The sequence below is a fragment of the Perissodus microlepis genome, chromosome 1 (genome assembly GCF_051167445.1).
Source record: "Perissodus microlepis isolate ML-2025 ecotype Zambia chromosome 1, ASM5116744v1, whole genome shotgun sequence".
Taxonomy (NCBI): Eukaryota; Metazoa; Chordata; class Actinopteri; order Cichliformes; family Cichlidae; genus Perissodus; species Perissodus microlepis.
The window spans coordinates 12,948,800-12,976,371 of record NC_140461.1 but is presented as its reverse complement, the minus strand read 5'-3'; the positions used below and the strand labels follow the sequence as shown (position 1 = coordinate 12,976,371).

The 27,572-nt window shown below is 38.6% G+C and overlaps 3 protein-coding genes across 3 annotated transcripts; 1 reads left to right on the top strand and 2 right to left on the bottom strand.

Moving 5' to 3' along the window:
* The first annotated feature begins 2,920 nt into the window (after positions 1–2,920).
* styx (serine/threonine/tyrosine interacting protein) lies at positions 2,921–9,236 on the top strand. The gene is made up of 11 exons (XM_084930581.1): positions 2,921–3,146; positions 3,497–3,529; positions 5,058–5,111; positions 5,213–5,310; positions 5,396–5,456; positions 5,549–5,585; positions 5,669–5,708; positions 7,045–7,095; positions 7,300–7,372; positions 7,996–8,086; positions 8,644–9,236. Exons 1-11 carry the CDS (start codon positions 2,979–2,981, stop codon positions 8,715–8,717), a joined length of 780 nt encoding a protein of 259 aa, XP_084786707.1. The 5' UTR covers positions 2,921–2,978; the 3' UTR covers positions 8,718–9,236.
* Positions 9,237–9,831: 595 nt separating this feature from the next.
* Positions 9,832–13,379, bottom strand: gnpnat1 (glucosamine-phosphate N-acetyltransferase 1). The gene is made up of 6 exons (XM_084930596.1): positions 13,010–13,379; positions 12,024–12,187; positions 11,826–11,888; positions 11,474–11,601; positions 11,105–11,166; positions 9,832–10,962 (listed from the first exon to the last, which is right to left on the bottom strand). Exons 2-6 carry the CDS (start codon positions 12,175–12,177, stop codon positions 10,815–10,817), a joined length of 555 nt encoding a protein of 184 aa, XP_084786722.1. The 5' UTR covers positions 12,178–12,187; positions 13,010–13,379; the 3' UTR covers positions 9,832–10,814.
* A 759-nt stretch (positions 13,380–14,138) lies between these two features.
* LOC146393531 (E3 ubiquitin-protein ligase AMFR-like) lies at positions 14,139–26,715 on the bottom strand. Its single transcript, XM_084930569.1, has 14 exons — positions 26,528–26,715; positions 25,705–26,018; positions 25,522–25,614; positions 25,254–25,418; positions 22,809–22,961; positions 22,058–22,098; positions 21,337–21,469; positions 21,090–21,223; positions 20,852–20,962; positions 19,908–20,104; positions 19,722–19,825; positions 18,922–19,056; positions 18,587–18,771; positions 14,139–16,244 (listed from the first exon to the last, which is right to left on the bottom strand). Exons 2-14 carry the CDS (start codon positions 25,957–25,959, stop codon positions 16,088–16,090), a joined length of 1,863 nt encoding a protein of 620 aa, XP_084786695.1. The 5' UTR covers positions 25,960–26,018; positions 26,528–26,715; the 3' UTR covers positions 14,139–16,087.
* Between the last annotated feature and the right edge of the window lie 857 nt (positions 26,716–27,572).

The following is a 27,572-nucleotide window of genomic DNA, read 5'->3' as shown; positions in this document are numbered from 1 at the left end:
GGCCTTGATGATGACAGAGGTCAGATAGGAGGGCAACTAACTCATATAACTATTCTTATACCCAAGGTGTGCAGAAGAAGATCTTTGAACACACATGCTGAAGCTTGAAGTAGATAAGCTACAGGAACAGAAGGACCACATCAGCCGCCCCTCCCCTCCTGTCAGCTAAGAACAGGAAACTAAGGCTACAGTTCACACAGGCTCATCAAAACCTGAACAACATGAAAGCATCGGATCCATCCTGCTTTGTCTTGGTAGTTCTGGTGATATGTCTGCTGGTGGTGACATAATAGTGTGGGCATCATTTAAACATCACAGCCTAAATCAGTTTTGTTGCTGACCATGTCCATCCTGTTATTAGAAGTTCAAATCATCTCAAACAAATTTCTTGAAAATGAGAGTGAGTTCCCTGTACTCACATCTTTTGGGATGTGGTGGAATAAGAGATTTCCAGTACCTTGTTGAATCTGTGCAATGAAGAGTTAAGTCAGTTCTGAAGGCTAAAGTGGGCACAACTCGCTGTTACCTGGGTGTGCTTAATGAACTGGCCGGTGAGTGTATATGTGACTCAAAGAGATCAATCAGCTAAATCAGTTTACATGTCTTAAAAGAATTAAGGATTAGAATCACAAGTCTTTAAGTTTATAATTATGAATTGATTCACTGTGGCTCAAAAAGTTATTTTATTACTTTGCACATGGTTTTTGATGTTATTAATGAATTTTTAATACAAGAAGGACCCATTAGATTTATTACGTCAACTGACTTCTGATTGATTACCTTAAACTACTAAGAACACACAAGTTTCATATGTATATTAAATTTAATTAAATTCAAATTAAAGTTATCAAAGCATAACATATCAAAGACCACCAGGAATCAAGATCAGGAGTAAGTCTATATTTTTAAAAACCTCAACCAAAGAAACATACTTTTATTTTTTTCATACTGTGTGACACGTTTCTTTGTTACGTTGAAACGCATGGCAGTGTAGTTTATATGGAAGAACCGAGTACATCAGAGGGACGGCTCAGGCTGAGCAGTTTGGAGACAAAGTCAGAGAGACGAGGCTGACATGGTTTGGACGTGCAGAGGAAGGATAGTGGACATATATGTAGCAGTGAGGAGGGAAAGAGAACGACCACAGAGAAGATTCATGGATCGTGAAGGAGGACACACAGATGCTTGGTGTGACAGAGGAAGATATGCAGTTTCCATTACATGCACAACTATAATCATTAACATATCCAAAAACAAAAATTTTCTGACTTTTCCAGTATAAAAATACTGACCAAAACGTTATCCTTATTCTGTAAGTTTCATACTAAAAGAAAGTGTTAATTTCTTTCGTACTCCTGCTCTGCCACCCCCCTAGCCACCGCTACGTATTGCCAGAGGAATCTGGCATGGCTGCTGATTTATGATTTGGCCTGAAGCAGCCAAATATCAAAGAACCCCTGTCACCAGGATGCCTGCACCACAGGGAAATCATCACACAGGGAGACACTGGCGCTAGCTGTTTATTTTCATTAAATGCTGATAAAGATTTTTTAAGCGGAAGCTGAGAGAAGATGATGCATGCACATGGAAAATGTTTTAACTGGAAGTGCATGTAAGGGACTTTCTTCAAAGATTCTTCTTCAAGGTGCATGTGTGACTGTGGAGGAGCAGCAGTGGGGGGCACATCTGTCCTTGCACCTGATAAGAAATAACTTTTGGTTACACCACCCATGCTGACCAGCGGTGCTGCAAAGCTAGGATACATTATTCAGACACACAAACATATGCACTTATAGAAAACACACACACGCACACGCATACAAGCCTTTGTTGACTGGTGAGATCTCATCTCCTTCTGATCTGTGAAGAAAGTGTTGTCCCCACCCACGGACCAGACAGTAAACAAAAAAAATCACAAAATGCTGCAATGTCTGACAACAACAAACAGATGCCAGATCTGAGACGCCAAACAAACATCTACAGATTATCCGCTCTGTTCTTTATCAGATCTCATTATCAGTCACTGCTGATGTCACTATTAACAAGGCGTGCATGGTGGAGGGGGAAGAGGTTGAAAATAATAAAAGACTGAAGGACCTGCTTACTTTTTAACTAATTTTTAGACTGACCATTTTCAGATACACTTTTTTCAACTATTAACATTGACCGTAAGAATAGCACCTAACTCAAGGGATGAACCAGTGCTGTGTATATGCATAACAGACAGCTTAGCAAAAAATCTAATTTAAACTGTATCTTTGGGCACTTTCTTACCAGCAAAAATCATTTCTTCCCATTTCTTCAGTGGATGAAGAATGACAACAATAACACAGTTTGTAAGAAAAGGTCTCATGGAGGGATTAATCTAAATGTTAAAATTTTAGTTCAAATTATCATCAGTATGTACAGAGCACGTCAGGAGAGCGGTACAACAGTGAGTGTCTACAGCCACCTGTGAAACACAGTGAAGGCTCTGTCTTGGTTTGGAGGTGGATTTCAGCCGGTGCTGTTGGGAATGTTCTCAAAATTAATGGAATTAGAAACTCAGCAAAATACTCTCAGATACTGATCCACAATGAAATATCATCTGGAAAGTTCATCAACAAGAAATTCATTTTTTGTCGTGACATGATCCCAAACACACTGACATCACAGTAAAATCATACCTAGATTATTAGTCATGGACTGGCCTAGCCAGTTCGGACACATTCAAAGAATAGCTTTAAAGGCCCTTCGATAAGCAGTGAGCAGAAGCTCGTAGACTACATATCAGACTACGTCTTCATCTTAACTCCTTAATTTCACAAATCGAAATATTTCCTTTACAGTGGCACTGGGGGTGCTCTTCTGTGACCTCTGCGCTTCGCAAAACGACCGCTAAGTGACGCTGTTTCCTCTTTTCCGTTTCTCCACGCATCTGTCGGCCAGCTCCTTCGGGATCACGTGACGCATGTGACCGAGCAGTATGGCGGACATGCATGTGGAGCCTCAAAACAAATTGTACCGTTTGTTCAGCTAACCCCGCCGCGAGGAAACATCGATACCGCGCGCGAAGTCGGGCCGGCGGTGGCCGAATGGTCAGCAGGATGGACGAGGAGAACAAACTTCAGTTTCCGTCTCTGCCCGATACCAAGGAGGACCTTCTGGTGAGATCCTGTATTAGCCAACATGTCCACTGTGTCTGTCTGACCAGCTAATTTGAGCTAGCCTCCACTCTAGTTTTACTTTCTGGCAGGGAACAATGTAGAGGGCGATATATATGTGTGTGTGTGTGTGTCGTTTTTGGGAAAGTGACGTGTCAATGTAATGTGTGATAATGTGAGAGCCATTCTCAAAATTGTCTTTTAATTAGTCTTTTGCGGCGTTTCGGCACTGAGTAGCCTACTAGCATTAGCAATCAACGTGCATAAAGTAAACTAGCATTCAGCTGTCGTTTAATGGTAGGAACACCTGCCACATCTTTTAACCTTGGTTTCAAATTCCCATTTTTTTCCAGGATTGGGCGTATCCGATGAGACGAGATATGCAGGTGTGTAAGGATGAGTCTGTTGTTTATAGTGGCAAGTTTAATCTTGACAGTTGAACGTCTTTAGTCTATTCCTATGGTAAATGCGGCTTTAAAGTTCTTAAAACATTAATCTGGAGACAGAACAATGCAATTGTATTTTCAATCATTATAGTTACTGTTTACACTTTAATACAACTTTGTTTGGCTGTCGTGGTACTACTTTGATGATGTGTGTACATTTTATGACCAGATGTTTACATACAGGCCTCATGGGTGCATACATCTGTAATGACTTGGGTGAACAGGTTCCTTCATCGAGTTCACTTCTTATTTAGATTCCTTAACGATTCTCATTTGGTGCTCATCAGCACTAATGTCAGCGTTAATACCATCACTAAGCAGCATATCAAAAACATGTTTGTGCAAATCAATTGTATGCTCTCTGTCAAATGTTTGTGCATTTTGGAGGTATTTCCCCTCATCGTTGTGATCAGTGCTGGGGTCGTTTACCAGCGCAAAGAGACTTTAAAGCGATCGCCCAAGTGATTCTCCTGTATGACCTGAGGCTGCAGTCTGACTGCTCATCACTGCTTTTGCCCGAACTGTCCCCCTAAAATGAGAGATAATTGGTTAGGATGTTCAGGATTAACCCAAGAACCATCAAGGCTCAAGCCTGCCATGAACTGGACTGAACAATTTGTCGCTGCCAACATGGACAAGCCAAATGCCCCCTGGAGAAAGGTTTTATTGACAGACAACAAAGATTTAGCTATCTGGCGACAATAGCAGGAGGTGTGTTTGCAGAAGTAAAGCAGAGGCTTTCAAACCTAAGAAAACTGCACCAGCTGTCAAACACGGTTGTTGTAGCATCATGCTTTGAAGCTGTTTTGCTACCAGTAGTACTGTTAGTGGATGGAGTAATCGAGGAGGAGGAGTACCCTCAGAATCATCAACAGCTAGCTGGTTAAAACTTCAACGCCGTTGGGTGTTCTGGCAGGACGGTGATCTCAAACACACATCAGGGCTGTTAAATGTATAAAGCAAGCGAACATTAAGTTTCTGGAATTGCGTTCCCAAAGCCTCAAATTCAACCTAATGTAAAATTAAGTGCTTAAAAGCAGAGTTCGTGCCAGGAAATTTAAATGAACTCTATGCATTCTGCCAAGAAGAGCAGCCAAATATCCAGGAAAAAATTTACCAGAAGCTTGATGATGGCTACCAAAAGCATCCAGTCAAGGTATACTTTGATAAGGGACATTTAACCAAAGATTAGTTGGGTGTATGTATATTTTTGACTTTGTGTGGAATAGTGGAAAATCCAAAATTATAATTAATTCTTGTTCACTCAATTCTTTTTGTTTGTTTTTTTTAACCATCCCAAGAACTCATTAAAAGCTCATAATTACCATGATTCATGCCCTTGATGAGTGTGTGTAAACTTCTAGTGATCACAGTAAAATGTCAGTGTCCAGATATAAAATCCTTTGTTAAAGGTGAAGAAATGTTGGTGCCTGTGTTGTGTTAATGTTTGCTGTATTTTTCTATTCAGGAGATTTTACCAGGACTGTTTTTAGGTCCCTACTCTTCTGCGATGAAAAGCAAGGTAGTTGCTGGAGGACTGATTTCATTGATTTCTCTTGGATATGGAGACACAAATAAAATGAATGCATTCAACCCTCATTTTACTTATTCCTCTATGTCTAGCTGCCAATTCTCGAAAGACACGGCATAACGCACATTGTGTGCGTCCGCCAAGACATTGAAGCCAATTTTATCAAACCTAATTTCCCTCACATGTTTAGGTAAGTAAGGGCTTCTGTGATCTTTGCGCAACATTGGTACGTTTCTGAAACAGGGAGTTTTATTTCATCATGCGTTTTCTTGCAGATACCTTGTGTTAGATATTGCTGACAATCCAGTGGAAAATATAATCCGCTTTTTTCCTATGGTGAGTAAAGAGGTGGGGCGTGTTGTCTGGGAAAGCGCTCTTTCGCTGAAAGGTGTGGCGTTTACAATAAAATTAAATTTTCCTTTTTACAGACTAAAGAATTCATTGATGGCTGCTTAGCAACAGAAGGTAAAGATGCGTGCCATTCCCGTTTGTATTGCCTACAGTGTAAGGCATTTTATTAACAATCTTCTGTTTCCTTGCTCTTTCAGGAAAGGTACTGGTTCATGGTAATGCAGGGATATCAAGAAGGTGAGCCTACATTTGTTTTTTATGCTGTAATTTCACCTCGTGCATTAAAGCGCATCATGTACTGTACTTCCAAAGCTGTGAAATTCTAAAATATGATTGGATCATGTACTGTTTTTGTTTAGGCGAGTGTTATATGTGATATTTTTTCAGTTTAGAGAGCAAATTGCATGTAAGATAAAGTTTTGCGAAAGTCTTGAGCAACCCTTCATTTCATTATATTTTGCTTCCACTGATCTTGACTACTTTTTTTGTTTGATTTGAGAAGGCAACTGGCTGCTTTTCTTCACTCCTTTTTAGTCCAGCCCATCAACCTCATCAATTTCAGAGGAATTTTTTGTTTGTTTGTTTTGTTTTTTGTTTAAGGCAATTTTTAAGAGAGAAAAATTACACAAGAACTGGACTGAAAATCAGTGTCAGCAGGTCCAATTTTGATATTTTTGGTTCAAATTCTGGAGGTGGTCAGATGAGCAATGCAAAAGCGAGTGTCTACAGCCATTTCTGAAACACAGTGAAGGCTCTGTAATGGTTCGGGGTTGTATTTCAGCCAGTGGTCTCGAGGACCCTGGTGGGATTATGAACACAGAAAAATACTGTCAGATTTTGATCTGTCATGCAGTACCATCTAGCAGTGGTTGTATAGTGTAGTGGGTTACACAAAAGGTCAGCAGTTCAATTCCAGCCAGAGACACAAATTCCCTTTTGTATTGTGACAGGAAGGAAGGAATATTGTGTAAAACTGTCAAATCCAGTATGTGGTGTTACCACAGCTGATATTTGCTGTCATGCAATACCATCTGGAAAGCGTCTGATTTGTAGCATCTTCATTTTTTTAGTATGTCAATGATTCCAAACACATTGTCAGTGAAGTAAAAAATATACCTGGACAGAAAAAAATACCTAATATTAAATTAAATTTCAGGCTTGTTAGAAATGCAGTTTTTGCCCTGTATGTTGTATTTCCATCCATGTTTGATTTTTCAATAAACTGCTGGACCAATTTTCCATTATTCTGTCAAAATACAAAGAAGGGTGACTCAAGACATTTCACTGTACTATATATCTATGTTGTCTTGACATCATGACATGCCTTTAAAAGTTAAATAATGCTCTTCCTGAGTGTCCATGCAAGTCCTATTATTAATGGACAACCTTAGCATGACTTACCCTGGATCTTGCCCAAAGTTAACTTATGTGGGCTCCAGCTCTGCCACAATTTCATTAGTCCATTATTTCTTTGTCTAACTCTCTAACGTGGCTTAAAGGAAATATATTACATGAACTGATGCACCTTTTGTACCACTTAAGTAACCAAGTTTACTTTTATTTGTTCTTTCAGTGCTGCCTTAGTGATTGCATATCTTATGGAAACATTCGGTATGAAATACAGGTGAGTGTTTTTTCCTCACAACAATGTATTGCTTACAATTTCTGCACATTGTAAAACTAAGCTGACTTTATTACACAGACGTAAGTGGACTGCAGCATAATTGTTATAATATATAAATATACTGGATGGAAGCACAGAAAGCAGTTGCTGGTAGAGATACTGTTGCTTGCAGAGGTTTCATGTTTTTCCTATTTCACTCTGTAGGGAAGCATTCAGCCATGTTCAAGAGAGGAGGTTTTGCATTAATCCCAATGTGGGCTTTGTGCATCAGCTACAGGTAAGCTCATATTTTAACCTTTTAGAATAGCCTAATACCCTAATAATCATACTGTCTGTACATGACTGTAATTGGTCTGTATTAATAATATTGCTACTACAGCAGATTCACTGTGCCCCCTTCATTTTCCTTTGAAAGAAAGGCAACATTTATATGATGGTATTGGATAAAAAGTTGCATACACAGAAGAAATACAGAATCACTACAGCCTGTGTTGTTATACTGGTTCATTTTGCTGTTTTTGCTTTCTTGTGTTTTCTCATTCGAGGCTGCTGAAATGATTTTCCCATGTTTACTACCATATATCATCTCTCTTTAGTCTGCCTTGGCTGGCCACACAAGTGGCTTGCTAACTTAGTTGGCATGTGTACTTGTTGTGTTTTCAAATTAAAGTAAATGTGTTATCACACAGTTATTTTTTTACTCCATTAACTCAAAACAGAAATTGCGGCATGGACTCACGAATACTGCCACTGTAAAGTCTTTGAGCTTCATTAAGTAATTAACTGAGCGTGTAAGAAGTCAGCCAAGAGACAAGCAGTCGGAGCTTCAGGCACGACTGTGTAGCTGTTGTCATTCCTGTGATTTTTACAGCTGTATTTAAATTTGATTTGCTTTTAAAGGAATATGAAGCAATCTACCTAGCCAAACTGACCATTAAAAGGATGTCGGTGCAGTTGGACAGGCCGTTCTCACTACAAGCTGGGATGCCAGGTTTGTATTTAACGTACCCAGTTTTGGAAAGAGACACACGTCCCATTATTTCTTGTTATTACTGAACCAATGCAGGTAAAGCATTTGGTTACAGCTTTAGCACAGCGGAAATAATAAAAAAATATTTCATGTTAAAGAGAATTCAAAGCAGTGTTGATGGGTCCATTGTGCCATTTTGGCATCCATTATTAGACTTTCTCAGGATCATTAACTGGTAATGTGGCAATGGTGGGTTACTCATTTGTAAAACGCTGCTTGATATGATGTTTGACTTTAAAGAAGGCTTTCATTAGGAAAAAAAAAAAAAGCTAGCTCCATTGTGACTGATTCTCAACTCATAGCATTCATATTTTCTTTGGGACTTTATTACTATTAAACAGATAACATTCAGGCATGTGTAGCTCTAGGACTGACTCATAATTTCCCTCAGTAACAATTTATTGGTCTGAATCCCAGCGATTTCACTTTCCACAGGCGACAGTGTTCACGTTTGGAGATTATAGGCGACGGACTTTGAGTTGCCGCTTTGTGATCGTTCATTTTCTTTTCTATAATAGGAAGCCGCAAACGCAGCCTGGAAGAAGATGAAGATTTTGGAGGGATGCAGGTCACAGCTGCACAGAACGGATGAGCTTTGCTGATAATGTTTGCTGTGTGGCAGAGTGCACTCGATTCTTTTCTTTCTTTCTTTTTCATTTTTAATGGGATTAAAAATGTAAATATTTGAACTTTTTCTAAGGGGAAGGGATCGGGCCAGGACAGGAACTACTCATGTCTGAGACATGGAGTACTAAAGGGGACTGGGAACAATTTGATAACTCATTTCTTTCTTTCTTTTTTTCTTGAGCTGTATGCACTGATGGGGGACTTTTTTTTCTTTTTTGCAGTTTTATAGTATTTAAAGCATTTTGCATTTGCAGCGGGACAGTATTGCAATAATGCACTTTCGATACTTGAATTTGTGTAGACGAACAGGTGGGGAAAGTTGGCCAAAGGGAAAGTAGCCAAGATATTTCCCAGTTAAGGACATGAGAAGAGGAATAGCTACGCCTTTATTTCGGGAGTAATAGGGTTATGGACTAATATCAGACTTAATATGGGATAGTAAGGAATAGAAAACTCACTGCTTAATAAAGTCCTGAGTCCTGTTCAGCTGTGTCCTCATTTCTGCTATCCTTCACTGCTTTTATTAGACTGCCAATAATAAGTCACATTTAAGATTCTGCAACAATAGTTACTGTAGGTCACTCTATAGTGATGCTCGATAATTAAACATCAGCAATGTTGAAACAATATTGCATTAAGAGCATGATGGACGCTAAATCCCCATTTTAGTATCATTTCCTCTGATTGACTAGACCTGATACTCTTCTCACTTGAGATTAATGTATGGGCTGTTTCTTCATGATACAAAATCAGTTTTAACTGAGGATATAAACTGATTTCATTTATCCCAGCTGACAGGGTGAGAAATGCACCTTTGGACAGGTTGCCACTCCAACACTGGACTGACAGTGGGACAGTGCCACACCTACAGCCAATTTCAGCATCTTGCCCAAAAACACTTCACTTCAAGACACTGGGGAATTGGACACCACCTCAACCACACTATACCAACGTTTTTGAATTCCACCACCATCCCGACCTCCAAAAAAACCACTCCAAATATCTCAAATCAAGTCTTTAGTTAAAACATGGATCTGCCTTTTTTGTAGAAATTAAAAAAAAAAAAAACAGAAACAACCTTAGGCCAAAGATGATTTTATTTGACTACATGTTTTGAAATAAATTACATTAAATATGTGCCCCATCTCTCCAGGATAAAAGAATAATTATAAAACTTAACTAGAAAAGCTTAAATAAGAGTTAATTTAGATAGAAAAATCATTTTTACCCACTTCCCATTACAAAAACCGTTAAATGCTAATCCCATTTGGCAACTTAAGTCAAAACTTAACAGCATGTTAACAACTTACCAGTACCTCACAAAATATTTTTCCTCACTTAATGTGAAACTTTATAACAGTCTTCATCGTAGTTCTTGTAATTTAAATTTGATTAGTTACCCAGCTACACATAATCTATATGACACTGCATCTTGTACCAAGTAGGATTAAACAAAAAAAAAAGTAAAACAAATCTTTTGTTCAAGTTTAGTTTTCTGGCAGCAGTCTGTCAGTTCAATCACAATCTACAATTAATTTTTAAAGCATATTTGGTTTTGAAGTTACCTTGTAGAGTTGTCTGTTACCTGTAGATTGTTTTACTTACATAATAAGTAATATAACTTCATTTGGTATCATCCTGATCTCCCACATAGCTGTCATTACTTACAGTTGCATGGAAGTCACATATATAAACTGTTCTTTCACTGGTACATGGAAAAGAAAAACTTTAAGCAATTTAAAGAAAGAAAATAGTATTTTTCTTTCTTTTCTAGATGATGAGATGTCAGGTCCACCTTGGTGAGGTAGCCACGGTTACCAAAAGGACAAGGGATTGTGTTGCACTGAGCTTGAACATTTGTAAATGTTTACTCGAGTGTGCTGAAATCATGAGTGTTCATGGATGACTCAGCTGTGACACAACAGCAACCTCATCCACGGGAAGCTCCAGTTCTTAAGACATTCTGCAAGTTCTGATTATCACCGGGCGTGCAAAGATACAGTCCGTTTTTCCCAAAACAGATTTTTGTTGTTGGGTTGGTTTTTTTTTTAAACTTCCGTTCTCAGTCAAAAAATCGACACTGCATGTAGGTCTCGTCTGACGCAGAGTAGCCAAACTTCTGGTAAAAAGCCACGTTTTTGGGTGCACATTCAAGAGTGATTTTATAGCAATTCAGTTTTTTGCTGAGAAGAGTAAGAGTCGAGACTAATCTGTTGGGATAAAGAAGAGAAGTGAAAAGTTTTAAAAGCAGAAATCACAAGATATAAACTATTCAAAATATAGAACTGTCTTTTGATATGTTGGGCAATATGTGAAATATTAAAGACAAGCCAAAGCCGTGTCTTGACTCACAGTTTGCCCAGCTGCTTCCCTCGGCACACATCGCTGACGACGACCTCCTCCACCCGGCCTCTCTACAAATAAATACGATTTTAATTTACTAATTGTCAAGATTAATAAACATATATGTATCTCTATAATGTAAGCTGAGCTTTCCTAGTAAAGGAAATAAGAGCGCATTTTGATTTGATAAATTAAATAATTATTAACCAGTTTATGACCATATACTGGGTTAATAATTAAATATTAGTGTTGTAATTACCACTACATTAATCAGTAACTTTTTTACGTAACTGGTGATAAGGAAAACACAGGGAGAAAAAAAACAAACAAACAGTTGTGTACTTGAATATACACAAATTTGTGTAGGGTATACTGTACTTTGGCACAGGAGTGGATGAATTTGTGTTCAGTGATCAGTGTTGCCGTGGCCACGATCTGACTCAGATTTGTATCCTCCACCACGATGACATAGTAATCTCCAGTCTTCTTCATGTGCTCAAAATTCTCTGTCAAAAAATAAACAAAATGTGTGTTTATGAATCATCACTCATACTTTAATTAGTTTGTTTTCTAGGATATTTCTTTAAATATATATGATCTGCTGTGTAAGACACAACAATAGTTGTGTTAAATTGAAAATTAGTCATTCAAAATGACACTCAGTTAACAGTTTATGTTCCAAACTTAATTATCTCACTTTTAGAATATTTATAAGGCAAGTATGACTTACTAGTGAACTGCTCTGGTGTGACATCGCCTGTCTTGGTGAGCTGAGATAAAACCTTGAAAAATCCTGGAATGAAAAAGAATAAAGAGTTAGTGAAAATTTCTGAATTTTAACCCATCTCCTGGGAATTTCTGAGATGTTTCATATTATACCCCAAGGAAAAAAAAACATGCTGGTGTGGTTTATGCTGTACAGACTCACCTCTGTTGAAATCTGCCATACAGAGTGGCCTCAGCACCAGGCCTTCCCCTGGATTGCATGGTGAGATTGGGGGAGAGAATGAGGCAGTGTTGCTGCTCCAGTCTAGCTCCCGAAGCAGAGAGGGTTCAAAAAGTGGAGTCTCGTCCAGCAGCATACCAAAATCTCTGAATGGAAAACATGCACAGAGAGATGAGTTCAGGGATACACACCCAAAAAAGTATGTGGGCAAGGCAGTACCCAACTTATTTGGCTAATGAATTGATACAAGTCATAAAAATCAGCCTGGACTGAAAGAGCGTGTGCTCTGGTCATACAGAACTTTGACCTGACAGTTTCACTTGTTAAAACGTTTCCTCATGGTTCACAGGTATGCTTCAGGGGTTGACAAACCAGCTGACACACCCGCGTACAGATAATGATACGTTTCCTGATCATTCATGATCTGTTCTCCAGGACAGGACCCGGGGCCTGACCAGGATATGTAATATGAGAGGGCTTTACAGAGCAAGGGAAGAAGGTAACACTGTCGCTGTTGCTGATGGGAGTCACTCTGGGACTTTCTGCGACAGAGTTTCCTACTTCTACCACAGGCGTCCTAAATCTTGTTTCCATGGCAGCACCATAAAACATTACACTTTTACAAGTGTAATCGTTTCCCGGTTGAGCACGGCAAAGAAATGAGGGCAAACTGCCCATGTTCACTAAGACGAATTACAGTACAGCGACCACAATGCTTTAGCTAACTAATGTGACGTTAGCTAGCCAAACGAAACTTGGGTTATTGAAACATACTTTGCCAACTAACCCGGCAAAATACAGGCGTATGTAAACAGTGTTTCCCCTATACTGTTAAACGTCTACACGAGGCTACCTTCATGTAAGCAAACTTATACAGCCGAGTTAGCGTCGGAGCTGTATCCTCACATTTCATACCAAATGATAAATTTAGCGTTAGCTAAGCAGTTAGCCACCTGGCAGCTACTTACCAAGTAAAAGCCAACACAGCTAGAGATGGTCCCTCGGAATCCCCACAGTGAAATAACCTGCAATGGTCTTCTCTACTATAGTTTTGAATGAGGCTGAGCTACATCATTGAGCTGAACACTGTGGCTGCCTTCAGCATGCATTTCCGCTTGGCACTAGCCCTTGTGTATGACGTGGCAAAGATGCAGAGGCGCAACCCACTGACGTCAATTGATTAAAAGAAATCCAGATGCCAATAGTTTTCCACAATACATCATGCATCCATGCTTTGTGATGGGCTTGTATACTCTCATGAGAGTTTTGTACAGAAATACAGTTGTTTTCTGTCAAAAGGAGCACAAAAAACATACTGATGTGGTTTATACTGTACATGTACTGCCCACTGGCAATACGTTTACCAGCTGTAGTTCAGATCCATGTGACTGCATCGCCGCACTCTAAGAACAATAATGTTAGTTGAACAAAAATGGATGAAACAAGCTCTTGATGGCAGAAGTATTTTTAACTCTTCCCTATACTGCCAGCATGTGTTGTTTAATACAACTGAAGCACTGTTACTCATAATTATACATAAATATTACCCAGTAAGCTACAGTTGTGATCAGAAGTTAACATGTGATCATTATAGATATCTGACCACTCTTTCTGGCAGAATTGGGAAAATGTTTATTTAAATGGGTTGATCACCTGGCACAGACCTGGCTTTTAAGTGTGGTCCACAAGTTTTCAGTAGGACTGAGGTCAGTGCTTTGGGAAGGCCATTCTAGAAAGTTGGTGTTAGCCTGCTTTATCTGTTCCAAAACCAGTTTTGATGTGTGCTTGTCATTGTTATCCAAGTTTCAACCATCTTGCTGTTGATTTCAGGTGAAGCTGATCATTCTGGAGGTAGTCCTTATTATTCCATCCACTTTTTACAACCACTGTAACACTTCCACTGATAGCAAAACAGACCAATTAAAGAAAACCTCTCTATTTAACAATCTCAACCTCACTTGTTGAACTTGGAAATTGAAAGGTTAGGCTGCACTATTAGGACTGGAGGTTTACATCTGCAAAGTAAAGCCAGAAATCCATGTTGTCTCAATAAACAGAAGAAAAAGAAAACCCAGTAAACAAAGGATACAAACCATCATTTGTTAAAAAGCTGTAGAAGCTGTTTATTGAGTCTTTTATATTAACATATTTTACAAAAACTAGATTTACAGAAATTATCCATAACTGAACCATCTTGATTTAGGCACAAAAATACCAGAAAGCTCAGTCCAAAAAAAATATTTAAATTCTGATTCCATAGTTAATGATTATGAAAGGTAATCCATGCATAGGAAAATATATCATGGATTTTAAAAGTTGCTAAGTAACTGAATGAAAACCAAAATGTCCAGTTTTAGGTTGTTGGGTTTTTTGTTTTTTTTTTTGTTTTTTTTTTTTACATGTTGACTAATTAAAATCTTTAAACTAAAATCCTATGCTGTATCTTCTTACAACACTCAAAAAAAAAGTCTGAGCAATAAAATGAGCACACAAAGATAACAACACTTCAGCTTTAGTGGAAGTTTGTGGGCTGTTCTTTGGGATAAAGTTGAAGAAAACATAATCACTTTTATAGATTCATGCATATCTCACCTCAAACTGCCTTTTTGCACTGTAATGATAGAATTCAAACACACTTCATCATTATATCTGTCGATATGCATCAACCAGCTACAGATTCAGTGAAATATACCAATACCCAAAAAGCTTCTAGGGCTACGTTCAGTTTGCACAGTTGTACATTTTCAAAAAAAATTTTAAACCAGCAGGTGATTATGTTCCCCCGCTGGTGTAATTTCTTAACTAATATTCAATGTAAATAGACAAAGGCCAATCAAATAAAAAACCCGAAAAGTTTATTCATGAAGATTCTCAGTCATTCGGGTCGCAGAATATTTAAACAAGGAGAAAACCAATTATTTGCTAAGAATTTCATTGGTTTTGCTACATATGCAAGAGGCACCACTATTTCTAGCAAAAGAAGAAAGGGTTCACCGATAAAACTGACGAAGCCTCTTGAATTGGTGGCAAAACAAGCAAGTTAAAATGCACCACAGAAACTCCATCTGTTGCAGACTTGACAATTTTTGACTTTCTCAACAGATAAAGATGACCGACACACCCATTAATCAACAGAATAAGAGATATTTTTACCACGCAGAGGTTCCTTTAGGAAAGACACCACATGTAACACTCATTGATCATAATGTAATACATCCCTATTTTCTGCATATGCATCGCAAAGGGACCGGTTTTGGAAAAAAAGATTTACAGGCCCATTTCCCCATCTTGTTAAATAACAAAATGCAAACAGGTGATATTACACACTAAATAGAAAACAACCCATGCGGGTGAAAAAGAAAAAAATAAACAACTTTGTTTGCAGCATTTTTTTCTGATAGAAACATTCATATTTGACAGAAAGGCTGAACAATACTAAAGTGACATTCTCTTGCGCCTATGTAAGAAATAAGAATGTGTTATTTTGCCTACACTTAATTCACAGTTGAAACTCAAAATAACACACAGACACATCAGATGAGTTCCTCCATCTGGAATACAGAATTTTCTGCCATGGGCTTAATATGTGAAAGGAAAACCAAGACCCATATAACAGCTTTATCTACCAATGACACCTTCAAACTCTTCTCATAAACATCTTCTTGTAATAGTCTTCTGAACGCAAAGCATGCTCGTTTTTTGACAGCCAGTCTGAATCATGACAGCTGCTGGCTGTCTATTGAAGCTGGTGGTTGCATTGTGTGGCACATGTATAGAGGGCAATGCAACCTTGCACCAATCAATATATAGATCATATTCCAAATACTAGGCTGAATTCAGTGATACAGAGGCTATTTACAATAGTCTCACCCTTTTAGGCAGCCTCAAAACCGCTCCAAGGCCATGTCTGCAATGGTTTTTCATTTTTTTGTGTTTTGTTTTATAGGTGATGACCATTGACTACACCAAATGGGGGAAAGTTGAAATAGCTCTTGTCAGTGCCTCTTAGGGTAACAATGTACTACACCCTTCTGCTGAAGCCAGAATCAGGGCGCAGGGTCCTGTAGGTTTTGTAGACGTCTCTCTGCAGCTGCCGCCATGGTTCTACGTCTCAGCACAGTTGAGTCCAATTCTGGGCCATCCTCCTCCTCCAGTCCAGGCAAATCTTCATCCTGATCCTCCGAATTTTTGTTCAGATATTTCCTAAAGGGATGCAGAAACAATGTAAGGATATAACAACAAGAACTGAAAACCCAAAAGAACGGGGAGGAAACAGAGAACCAGTAATCCTTACTATTAGTTATCACAATGTTTCTCCTAGAATTAGATACTTTTAAAAACAAATAATAATAATTTACCACAAATGGTAAGGTCCACAACTGCAAATATATGAGTTCTTAGAGGTTTTTGTGTTTGTTTTTTTAAAAACACAGAAATAAGTCAATACTACATTTCCAGTGCCAGAAAGTCAATTCTGTTTATCTGGATATAGTGTTTTCAGTGATTTTATTGCCCCACAACTTGACTTTGACTGCAGCTTGCAATTGTAGCCCTTGGTCTGCTTTGTAGGATGACAGTGTGCAACAGTGAGCTAAAGCTCCATTTCCGTAAGAACTAGCACCACACCTGCTACACTAAGTCAACTAACACAACAGAGGAGATTAAAGACTAGGGCTGCCAGGATTAGTCGACTAGTCACGATTACGTCGACGACTAATTTTATAGTCGACTCGTCGTTTGAAGCTTTGTAGGATCCCAAAAGACGCAGGAATAAGTAGTAGGATTTAAGAGTGTAATAACGGACTGAAACAGAAGATGGCAGCACTGCATGTACAAGGATGCCAGCTGCCGTTAAACTTCGAAGAAGAAGAAGCTGTCTCCGATATCGTGGCCGTGTCCAAATTCAGGAACCGCATCCTCCTGTGCCCGCATTTGTAGGCCGATTACGTTACAGCAACACGACGAAGACTGTCCAAATTCGAAGACTCTGACAAATGCGGCTGACAAACGCGCCTTTCATTTTCCCAGATTTGAAGGATGGGTCTGGTGTATACTTCGTGGCCCAACCTATCCCAGAATTCATAGCGCAGTCCTACTCAGTTTCCAACAATGGCGGCAGCTAGTTAGTTTTAATATTACTCTTATTATTCTTTCTGCGTCACAAAATAAACGTTTAACATATTTTCAGGCGAGAATGTAGCTGTGTAAATTTCAAATATCTGCTTGGTTTATCAAGACACCACATATTTTCAAAAGCGCGCTGATGTTTTCAGAGACGTCTGTTACCCACTAGCCCAATTGCTAGCCGGGGTTCAAGGCTCACTAGAGCCGGTGAGAACACCGGACTCCCAGCAAATCATTTTCAAACCCACCGCCTTCTTTTGCTACTCAGGTTAAACATGATATATAAGTCACTTAGATAACTTAAAAATGTTATTGTTTGGCTTTTTTCAGTATTTTATTTGTTCCTGAGTAAATCGGTTTGGCTGAGATTAAAGTTATAGTTTTTACACAGCTGAATAAACGTCAAGCAGACAACTGATGTGTGAAGTGTGAGATGCTCGAGAATATACTCCGGTGTCCTGTTATATTTTAGATAGCAAGGAGCAGACGGCTGAGTTTATTAAACTCCACCGAAACAATCTGCAAATTTCATTAAAATTTAATAAACTATCATCTTGTCTTTATTTTTAGTTAGCACATACCTTAAACACTTAAAGCTGTAAGCTAATGATAGTTATATAAGAGCAGATGCATGCTGGTGCAATAAGCTGTACGTTTTACGTCCAACGGATGCATGATCGGATTAGTTGACTAATCGCAAAAATAATCGGTGACTAGTCGACTATCAAAATAATCGTTTGTGGCAGCCCTATTAAAGACACCATAAAAATACACCTGTGATTAGACGGCCAGCAAACAATCGACAGCTGCAGCACAAAACAGTGGTTTAAGAGCCTGTCTGGGGAAGCAGTTGCATGAACTGACTGTCACCACAATGGCAAAGCAGCCAAGCTGTAGGAAGGGAAACTTAAATTTTTCTCAATTTAGACTTAGAAAGCGACATTTTAACATCCAATTTATTCCATCTTGGTTGAAAGAGTGATATAAACTCATCTCAAAACCCAGTATTAAACAGGCACAGAAGTAAAATGACATAGACAGCAGTATAGATAAGCTCTGAAATAATCGGTTATACACTTGATACTGCAGAAGAGATCCTTTATACCCATCCAGAAGCGAGATTGAGAGGCTGTTCTAATAAATGGTGGAGAAAACTGATCAAAATGTAAAACAAGTGTTTTGCATGTGAGGGAAGAAACATGAGCAGTCTGTTTAAACATGTGCATCTATGTGTATTCAAGCTGGGTGTGACAGCTTGAATGTGTTACATACAAGTGTAAAGATGAACAGTTTGACTGCCTAACCTGGAACACAGTTAATTAAATTATAAGAACTTGAGTTAAAGACTAAATATAGTCAACCACATTCACAAAAACATTTGAATATAAAATGTGGAAAACTCCCATTTGTAGAGGAACAACCTGCGTGCTTGCTGAAGCATCTCTTCTTTCCTCTGCTTTAACATCTTCTGCCTCTCCTCTGCAGACTTAGAGAAGCGGCCTCCTCTAACCTCCAAGTTGTCAGATTCACCCTGCTCAGCTGCTCCACTGGGCCCAGGCTGCTCATCTGGTGCAGGATTAACCTGTAAAGGGGCTCGCTCTATGGCCTAAGAGAGGACGACAAACATAATTTTGAGTTATTAATTTTAAGAAACACACAAAACAAACTAACAAGGAAAACTAAGAGCAAGGCATGTCTGCAGAAATCCAATGATAAATAAAAACTGCACTTAACATTTAACCCCAAGTTGACTGACCTGTGTAGGGAAAGGCACCTGGATACGTCCCTCCAGGATGTTGTCAGTAGTAACTTCCACAGAGCGGGTCAACTGTAAGTCTTGCAGTACCAGGTAGGAGGGCACCTGAGGAAACATCTCTTGAATCTGATGGGCCTGATGAGCACAAGTACATAAAAAGCAGAGTGAGATGGAGAACACTGGTATAAGCTACAGTGTATGTTACATTAAATTTAGTTGTTTTTAAGCCCAAGCAATATTTGAAGTCATAGACACTAAGACATGGAGTGAAGGCTGCAATAATAAGAAGGCAGCAGTGATTTTATGTAAATAAAGTTGTTATAGGCCTAGCAGGGCCTCGTGTGAAATTGACCTCGTGTGGGTGTGGCATCTCTCCTGCCTTAGGTGCCACCCTTTTTGTACAGCTGACTAATCAGCATTAAGAGTACGATGAGGTGAGAGAAAGGTGGAGATCCTTTTTCTTTTTTAACTTCTCAGTTTGGTGATCAACTCTTGGGTTTTGTTGTTTTCCTTCTTTAAAAGACCATTTCAGCATATGTCCCTCTCTGTTAGTTTAATTACTAATAGAAACATTAATAAAACCCTTTAATTTAACAATGCTGCTTTCCCGTCTCCTTTTTTCAACCCGGAAACCTTTTGTTACTTTGCCCACATCCCCTGGACCTTTTAGGAGAACGTAACAAAAGTTTTAAGGTTATCAACTGTCTAAAAAGATCTTACAAGTTTAAATATTAGCCTCAACTTGCAGTCTGTGTATCCTTTCTCTTAAAGACAGCAAATTTCAGTAAACTCGAACTCACCATAGCCATAAGCTGGGAGTTATTTGCTTGAGCAATGCCCAAGATGTTAGTAGTATGCATTACTTCTACTGAGAAACTGGGCAGCCAGCTGGCGATACGAGATCCTGTAAGACAAATGCATGGATTTTTAATTTTAGCTGTGAAACAGAGCCCATCAGTTTTAGGTCACGTGTCCAGCACCCTCACCATCAAAGTGGAAGAAGTGATTGTGTTGGTTGATATGTGGTCTGGCATCTGGGGGGGCTCCAACTGGGCCAATGTTGTCCTCCAAACCCCCACCCTGCTGCGGGCTTCTTGCTTGGCCCCCATCCCCATTAATATTAAGGGATTTCCGACATGTGGGACACGACGTGTCCTGCTCAAGCCATGAGCGCAAACAAGAGCTGAAGAAACACATATGCATACCCTAAGTAAGTCGCCAGTCTGAAAACTTGACATGTATCTTAGGGGTCAGGACAAATTTTCTACAGCTAGGCTCTATGCAGGGCATCTTACTGAAGCTAAGAATGTATATCAGAGCTCACAGCAATAAACATTCAAACAAGCAAACTCTACTACAAAAGCTAAGAACTGCTGTGCAGTCTAGTTTACACTTCACTATGTAAATCTTTTAAGGATTTTGGGAACTACCCTAACGGAAGCTTTAGCCTTTAAATCCTGCTAAATCCACGATGTCGATATTCTCCTTGGCTCTCTTTTAGCCATTGTTATTTTAGGTACATAACACAAATGTTTTCTCAGGACAAGGATGTCAAATTCAATTTTACTTCATGTGCTGGACAACAAAAAGCATTGCATAACTTCATGTTTGATAAAATAACACAACTCCAAAAATGCCCCTTTCAGTAAGTATAAAAAGTATATTCTGTAGACGTTTGCCCGAGCCATAGCATAGTTGTTGTTGTTGTTTTTTTTTTATTGTTTTTTAAATCCAAAACCATAACAACATCCCTAATAATTTTCCAGACATTAGATAGTAAAGCAACTTAAGCCTGAAATCTCTCAAGTGGAATTTCAACTTAACTGTGTCAGTATAGGCGACATACTGACAAGTACTATTTCTAGGGTATAGCACCTCAAAGCAGAGGCAGATAATCCCAACTATAAGCAGTAAAAGTAAAATTATTTACTTGTGGAAGAGATGACCGCAGGGCAGTTTGCGTGCTGTAAGCATGGCATCCCAGCAGATGGCACAATCATCATCATTGGCTGCCAGCTCCTCTGCAGTAGCAACAGCAAATCTGCACAGAGTTCATAGTATATGCAACTATTAAGTAAACAAGTAATGATTAGCAAAAGACTGGAAAAAAAGAAAAAACACACACACACACACACGCACACGCACACAGTATAAGGAGGCAAGACAACCTTGTCTCCATGTTATTGATGACACGCAGGTAGTTCTTATGTCGGCGGACACGGCGCTGCACCTCATGGAAGAGATATCGCAGCTGCATGAAGATAACCAAGCTTGCCATGGACAGCCAGATATTCCCAAAAAGCTAATAAGTGAAATGTGCACACAGAGGTGAAAGATTAGTGGATCAGAAAGTCACACTGGGACAGGAACTGTTCAGAACATGACAGCCATACACTCAGTCATACTGCATCTTACCAGCATATGGATATGGTGCATTAGGTCAAGAAACAGCATGGCCAGCTCCATTATGAAGTCTGTGTAGTAGACATATGTCCCCTTACTCTCCCAAGTCCCTGGATGGTTCAAATCCCAGAGATGAATTGAGTATCTGGAAGAGTAAGACACAGCTCTTTCAGTTCATGAAATGCTGGTGACTTTTAGAAGATCGGTGGAGGCAAAATACTGCAATAAATTAAATGTGCAACAATATACTGTATGTGGTACAGTAATACCAAAAAGACTGAAATTCAAGGTTGAGACAGAACTGTTTTGAGTAACAAAGAAAGAATAGTTATGATACAGTTCTGATTTCATCATAAGATGTATTTAGTTAAGTGAGTGAAAGTAATCAAAAGCTCAAAAACAAAACTTGCAATGGTATAAAGAAACATCTTTAAAGGGAAGTCACCATAAACATTATTTTTCCATGCACCAAACAACTGTACTGCAACAGACAGCTGTTACCAGCCAAGGGAGTCAGTACTGTATCCAGTACTGATCCAGGACCTTGGCCCATCAGAGTTGGTGGTAGTTCAATATTAGGAACCCTCTCAAAGACAAAGAAGCCTTTCATAATAGAGCTAATGGAACCAGAGGAAAACAAACAGTTTTATGTGCTAAGATTATCCCCGATTCCAAATTTGCACAGGCTGTCATCCATGCTGCAGTGTGTCTATGAGGCTGCACAGAGACTTACCGCATGATGACATGTCCAGTGCGCACAGTCACCAGCAGACACTGAGGAAAAACGTAAATGTGAAAATGATGCAACTGCTGTGCTCTGCTTTCTACACAGACATTACAGTCTAAAAGAGATAGTTTAAACTCTCATTTGCACTAAACTATAAACTTGTTTACTCACAGACAAACTCTTATTTATTCAACATTGTTGACAGCTTTTACAGCAAATAAGATTTTTTTTTTTTTTCCATTCACAAAAGTGCAGCTGCAAACTGAAAACACTGATTATGCTTCTGCTTCTTCAGGAAACATAAACATGAGCCAGAATGCACAACACCAGCAAGAAGGAACCCACACATGAAAAAGTACTCTTATAATTCTGTGGTGGTGAATCAGAGTCACATTTTAATTGGTTTCTAAGTTCATCAAAGAACTGCATTGATACTGAAAAATGTAAAACCAATTTTGTCCTCTGGAGGGATATCATCTACAAAGCATGAGCACCTATTTCACTAAGTAATTACATGAAAATTAAGGTATTTTTCACTTTAACTGCTCCAATTATTCTCAAACGATCCTGGGTTGAACAAGAATACAAAGCAAATGCATGCTGAGAAGTGTAGTTAGCAAATGTGTATAAATAAATACCTGCACCTAAACAAAAGCTTAAATGACATTAAAAAAAAAATAAAATAAAATAAAAAATCCATAATCATATGTGCAAAGTGTGGCCAAAACTTTCCCACAGCTTGGCTCCAAGTTCTCACCTCTGCTGCCATGAAGGAGAGCGTGTGCATGCCATGAGAAGCTCCCAGGAGGCCACAGACCACAGCCAGGCCACAACAGTCCAGAAGCAGGGAGACCAGCAGACAGAGCACACGCACATGGCTGTTCATAGGTGTGGATGGGGAGAAAGACAGCTGTGGGGGGGGAACAAAGGTAAATGAGTATGCTGTGCTTCTTAATTTTTTCTTCTTATGTCCTAAGATTTCTTTTCAGTGTTTATGCAGGTTAAAGATCATTTCCTCAGGATGGCCTTTGAATCCCACCGCAATACTTTTTTGTGAAACTTTGTTACCAAAAAGACCCAGCTATAAATTAATTTAGTGGACATCAGTAGACAAAGGAAGTATAACAATGATTTGTCAAACAGTGGAAATTTTCACTTAGATACTCATGAAACATGCTGTTGAAAGAGAGTTCATGTTTTTCACCACTGGCTACAGACAAGAGTTTTAAGAGGCTCAGTAAGACACTCAATTTTTACTGTGACATACTGAGAGAAAATCCTGCATGTACTCTTCTAAATATTACACAACCCTTTTCTATCAATAAAAACGCCTCTCACACAACCACTAAATATCTAAGCACTAGCACAACTAAACTTGTAGCAAAGTGTAAATAACAAAAAAATTGCAGATTATTATAGATTACAACTAAGGTGAAAAATATAAAAACCAGCTGCTCGGTACCACAAAGACCACAAGGTTTCCAAGCTAAACCTTCAGCACTACAACCTGCATTTCTTATCTTCACCCCAAAGCAAGAAACCACAGTGACAGGAAGACAGAAACGGGAAACAGCTGGGCAAATTATGGACTACCTCCAACTAAATTTACAGTTAAAGTTGAAAGACGGAAACAAAAACAGCAAGAGGAACACAATCACATCAAAACGAAATGTTTACAATATGGCAGGTTGAAATAACCTTCTAGTATACTAAGGCAGCCAGCATTACATTACGTCTAACTTTGAATGTCTAACTGACATTCAAAACAACTTAAACCTTGTTTTAAATGTCAGCACTTATAAGAAGGTATTTAAATGTGACATTTTGTTTTCCCCACCATACAGAACACAGTCTGATAGAGAGATGTTAGCGTAGTAACTGAAACAGTAGTCACAGTCAACATCCCAGTATAAAAAGCTATTAATAGATCCCAAGCTGAAAAGAGTACAGTTACACTGTGTCTACTGAGGGAAAGCACACTTTTTAAATAAGCATTTATAGAAAGTGTACAGAAGTATTGCTCAGGTGGATAAATCTGGCTTAGTGTTTAATATTCAGAAACAGTTAGGCAGGAAGAGAATTAGATTTGCCAAGCTTTGCTGTGGCAAATCTATGCTGTGGCAGATTTCTATTTATTACATACATACTGAATTACAAAATAATAGACTGGCACCAGTACCCATGTTCAAGTGCAGAATTAATATCTAATATAGAAAATCTAAATCTTTAAAAAAAAAAAAAAAAAAACACCACACACAAAACAAAATGAGGGTAGACGACAAAAAACTGTGTTCCTTTAAAGCACAGAAACAAAAAATCTCCTGTATATATACACTTTTGCAATTAAGCTCATGATCCACGAGCTTGCCTAACGCCACACTGACCATTTCCTATGATCCAAGTAGGAGGGTAATATGGTAAGGACATTGATATACTGTTTCTAACTGATATTTCTTAAGTAACATGTGACTCCTTTCGTAACAAGCAAGAGTTTAAAGAGCTGTGCAGATATCTGGTAAAGAACAAGTAAGGTATATCACCCATAATTACTCTGGGTGATGCACTACTCTCCAATAAGCCACTGAAATGACACGTGTACTTCAGAGGCTTTTAGGCTGCATATACATAATGGGAAAAAATTCTTAAAGCCTATATTTAATCCTATATCCAATAAACATATTGCTCATTTCTTTTCGCTATGAAATCTACACAACTACAACATTGTTAGCTAATGTAGTTTACTCTAACTGTGATCAGATAATCACTGACTTTCTCAGTGGCTTAAGTACATTTGCTTTATTTTTCAGCCCTTGATTCTCATAAATCTAGCTGTTCTCAAGTCTGGCTTCCAACAAATATGAAAAAAGGAACACCACAATTAAGATAATACTATTATTATGCTGCACCCCATGTAAAGAGGAAACTTGCATTTTTAATGATCCAGGGCACCCTTTTCTTTTAGACTGGTTTAAGTCTCCTCAAGTGCCCGAAATCGATCCCCACTAGGTTATAGAAGGTTTAGTTATACTCCATTGAAAAAACAAACACAAAACTTTGGAAACAGCTTGGCTCAAGGAGTCAAATGGCATAAAACATAAAGAACCACAGACAATAAATGCAACGTGAGTCTAGTCATATTTGTCTAAAGTGATGCTTAGATTTTATTTTATTTATTTATTTAAATATACTTTTATATACTTACATATTCAAAGCGATCCTTGCAGAGCTGAACCATTAAGTGGAGAAAAACGAGTGCAGAGAACCACAGACACCACATGACCACCTCCTCCACTGTCTGGACGTTCAGTACACCAAAAATGAAGATGAACTTGTAGAAAATGAAGTTCCAGAATTTATCTTTCAGGTGCTGATGAACCATAAAAAACAAAAGAGGAGACATGAAATGAGATGAGTGACCATTTGCTTCTTGTTTGAAAGAAGTAAAAACAGCTGTAACAACACAGATTTACCTGCTTCTCGCTGACTCTGAGTGGGCCGAACACCACATACTGAATCATTTTAGCAATTAACATCAAAGAGCAGCAGAATGTGTTCACTAACACCTGTAGGTGTGCAGATAATAAGGTCACCATTAGTTTTTGTATGAACTTCATAATCACCGTCACGTCACACATTGCACTAAAATGACTCACCCACACAAAGAGACTGTCTGTGACAAGATACCACAGGACAGTTGTTGCCAGTTCTGTGTTACTAATATCATTCTTTAGAAGTTCACGCTCCACCTCGGTGGGAGGCTGTGCCTCATCCGTTTCCAAGGCCCCAAATCCCGGGTCAGTTACTGTGGTGTAGGCACTGAAGATGCTACCAGCAAGCAAAGCCACACTCAGTGCTGTGTAGGTCTGCAGGCTGGGCCAAGGAAACCTCTCCAAAAACAGCAGAGGCATTGCAATCGCAAGCTACGAGTCAACTTCTCAGCTTGTTAAAATGGTGTCAGTCCAACAACCTGTGAAGGCAGTAGGGACGTTAGGCCAACTTTACGGGACAAAGAGTAAATATTACGCAAATAGAGCAAAGACAGGATGTGATGGCAGCCATTTCGGCAACGCACGAATTTTGTGCTTTAACAACTTGGACACACAAAGTGCAAATGTATCTTTCTAATTTTTAAAAAGTTAGCCCCCCCCCCCCCCCCAAAAAAAAATAATATACGTTTACTAAACATTTTGGCTTTTTGGCTAACCCACACTCATCCGCCAAGCAGTGCTAACTTCCTTTTAGCAATAATTACTACCGTGTTTATTTAAGTGGAATATTAATTAAATTAGTCAAAGTAAGTAAAAATGGCTTATCATCATCAACGAGCAACACCTTTACGGAACAAATGGGAGTTCATTCACATAACATTAGTTACTTATCTGGCTAATGTTACCTAACACTTAGCCTAGTGGTTAGCTAATGCTAGCCACCGTTAACAACCATCAAACGCTAGACTTGTATTAAATGGTCACTTACAGTTTGTCACAGATTTAAATAGACACAATATCCGGCTTTCCCTGTTGCAGTCAGTGTTGAACTTTTAGTCCTGTGGCACTGGGAACACGATACTTGACAACATCGTCATGTTTATTTCACCGAGCAGACAGCTGGCTGAAAGCTGAAGGAAGGCTTCCCGTCTGCGCAGCGTAATAGCGTCATCACGACAACTTTAAAGTCACGGTCATTACAAAATAAATATCTTCATTCAGCGGCTTAATTTAACTAATAACTCGTTCCCCCGTGATTACGAAAAAAACGTTTTTATATATTTTTGTTTTAATCTTTTGATTATATTCTGGAAAAATAAATCAGTGTGTAAGCTGTGGGAGTTTCCAGAACACGCAAGAATAGACGTTATTTCTTGGGATTGGGTGTATTTTTGGTGCAAACAACAAAAATAGAAACGACTTCACCTCTTGGCTAGTGTTTATAGTACAATTATTTTTACATCTTGTTGTACTTTCAAACTGCTTTTAGTGTGTACACACGCTAAGACACTTTATTGCACTGCATTGTTTATACATTTCACAATGTTATACTTAGCCCCTTAATATCCTGTAATATTTTTTTTAATTGTTTTTCTTCTTTGTTTTCCTTCTTAAAAATATGTTTAGTATGAAATTTTTAAATATTTTAGTTGTTATTTGAAAGTTAAATGTATGCTTATTGTTAGTTATTGGACTTCAGATTCGTCTTACCGCATTAAGACATTTGTTTTATCATATTTTATTCACATACTTAACTGTATACCTTTCTACATATTTAATCTATTTGTTGTATGCTTGTTTTGTTTAATGCTTTTTAGTGGCTGCAATAAAAAAAATCAAAATTGAAGATAAATCAAGCATTTATCTTACCTTTGTTTTCTGCGTTGTGTATATCAAAACACTAACCTCACATTAACCTTGCATTTTTTTAAGGTGTTTTGTGCAATATCGGTAATGTCCACAAAGAAAAAATATTCAACTATATTTAGTATAGTTTTCCTTGAAATTGCGGCACTGAAGCTATATGCTTAGAT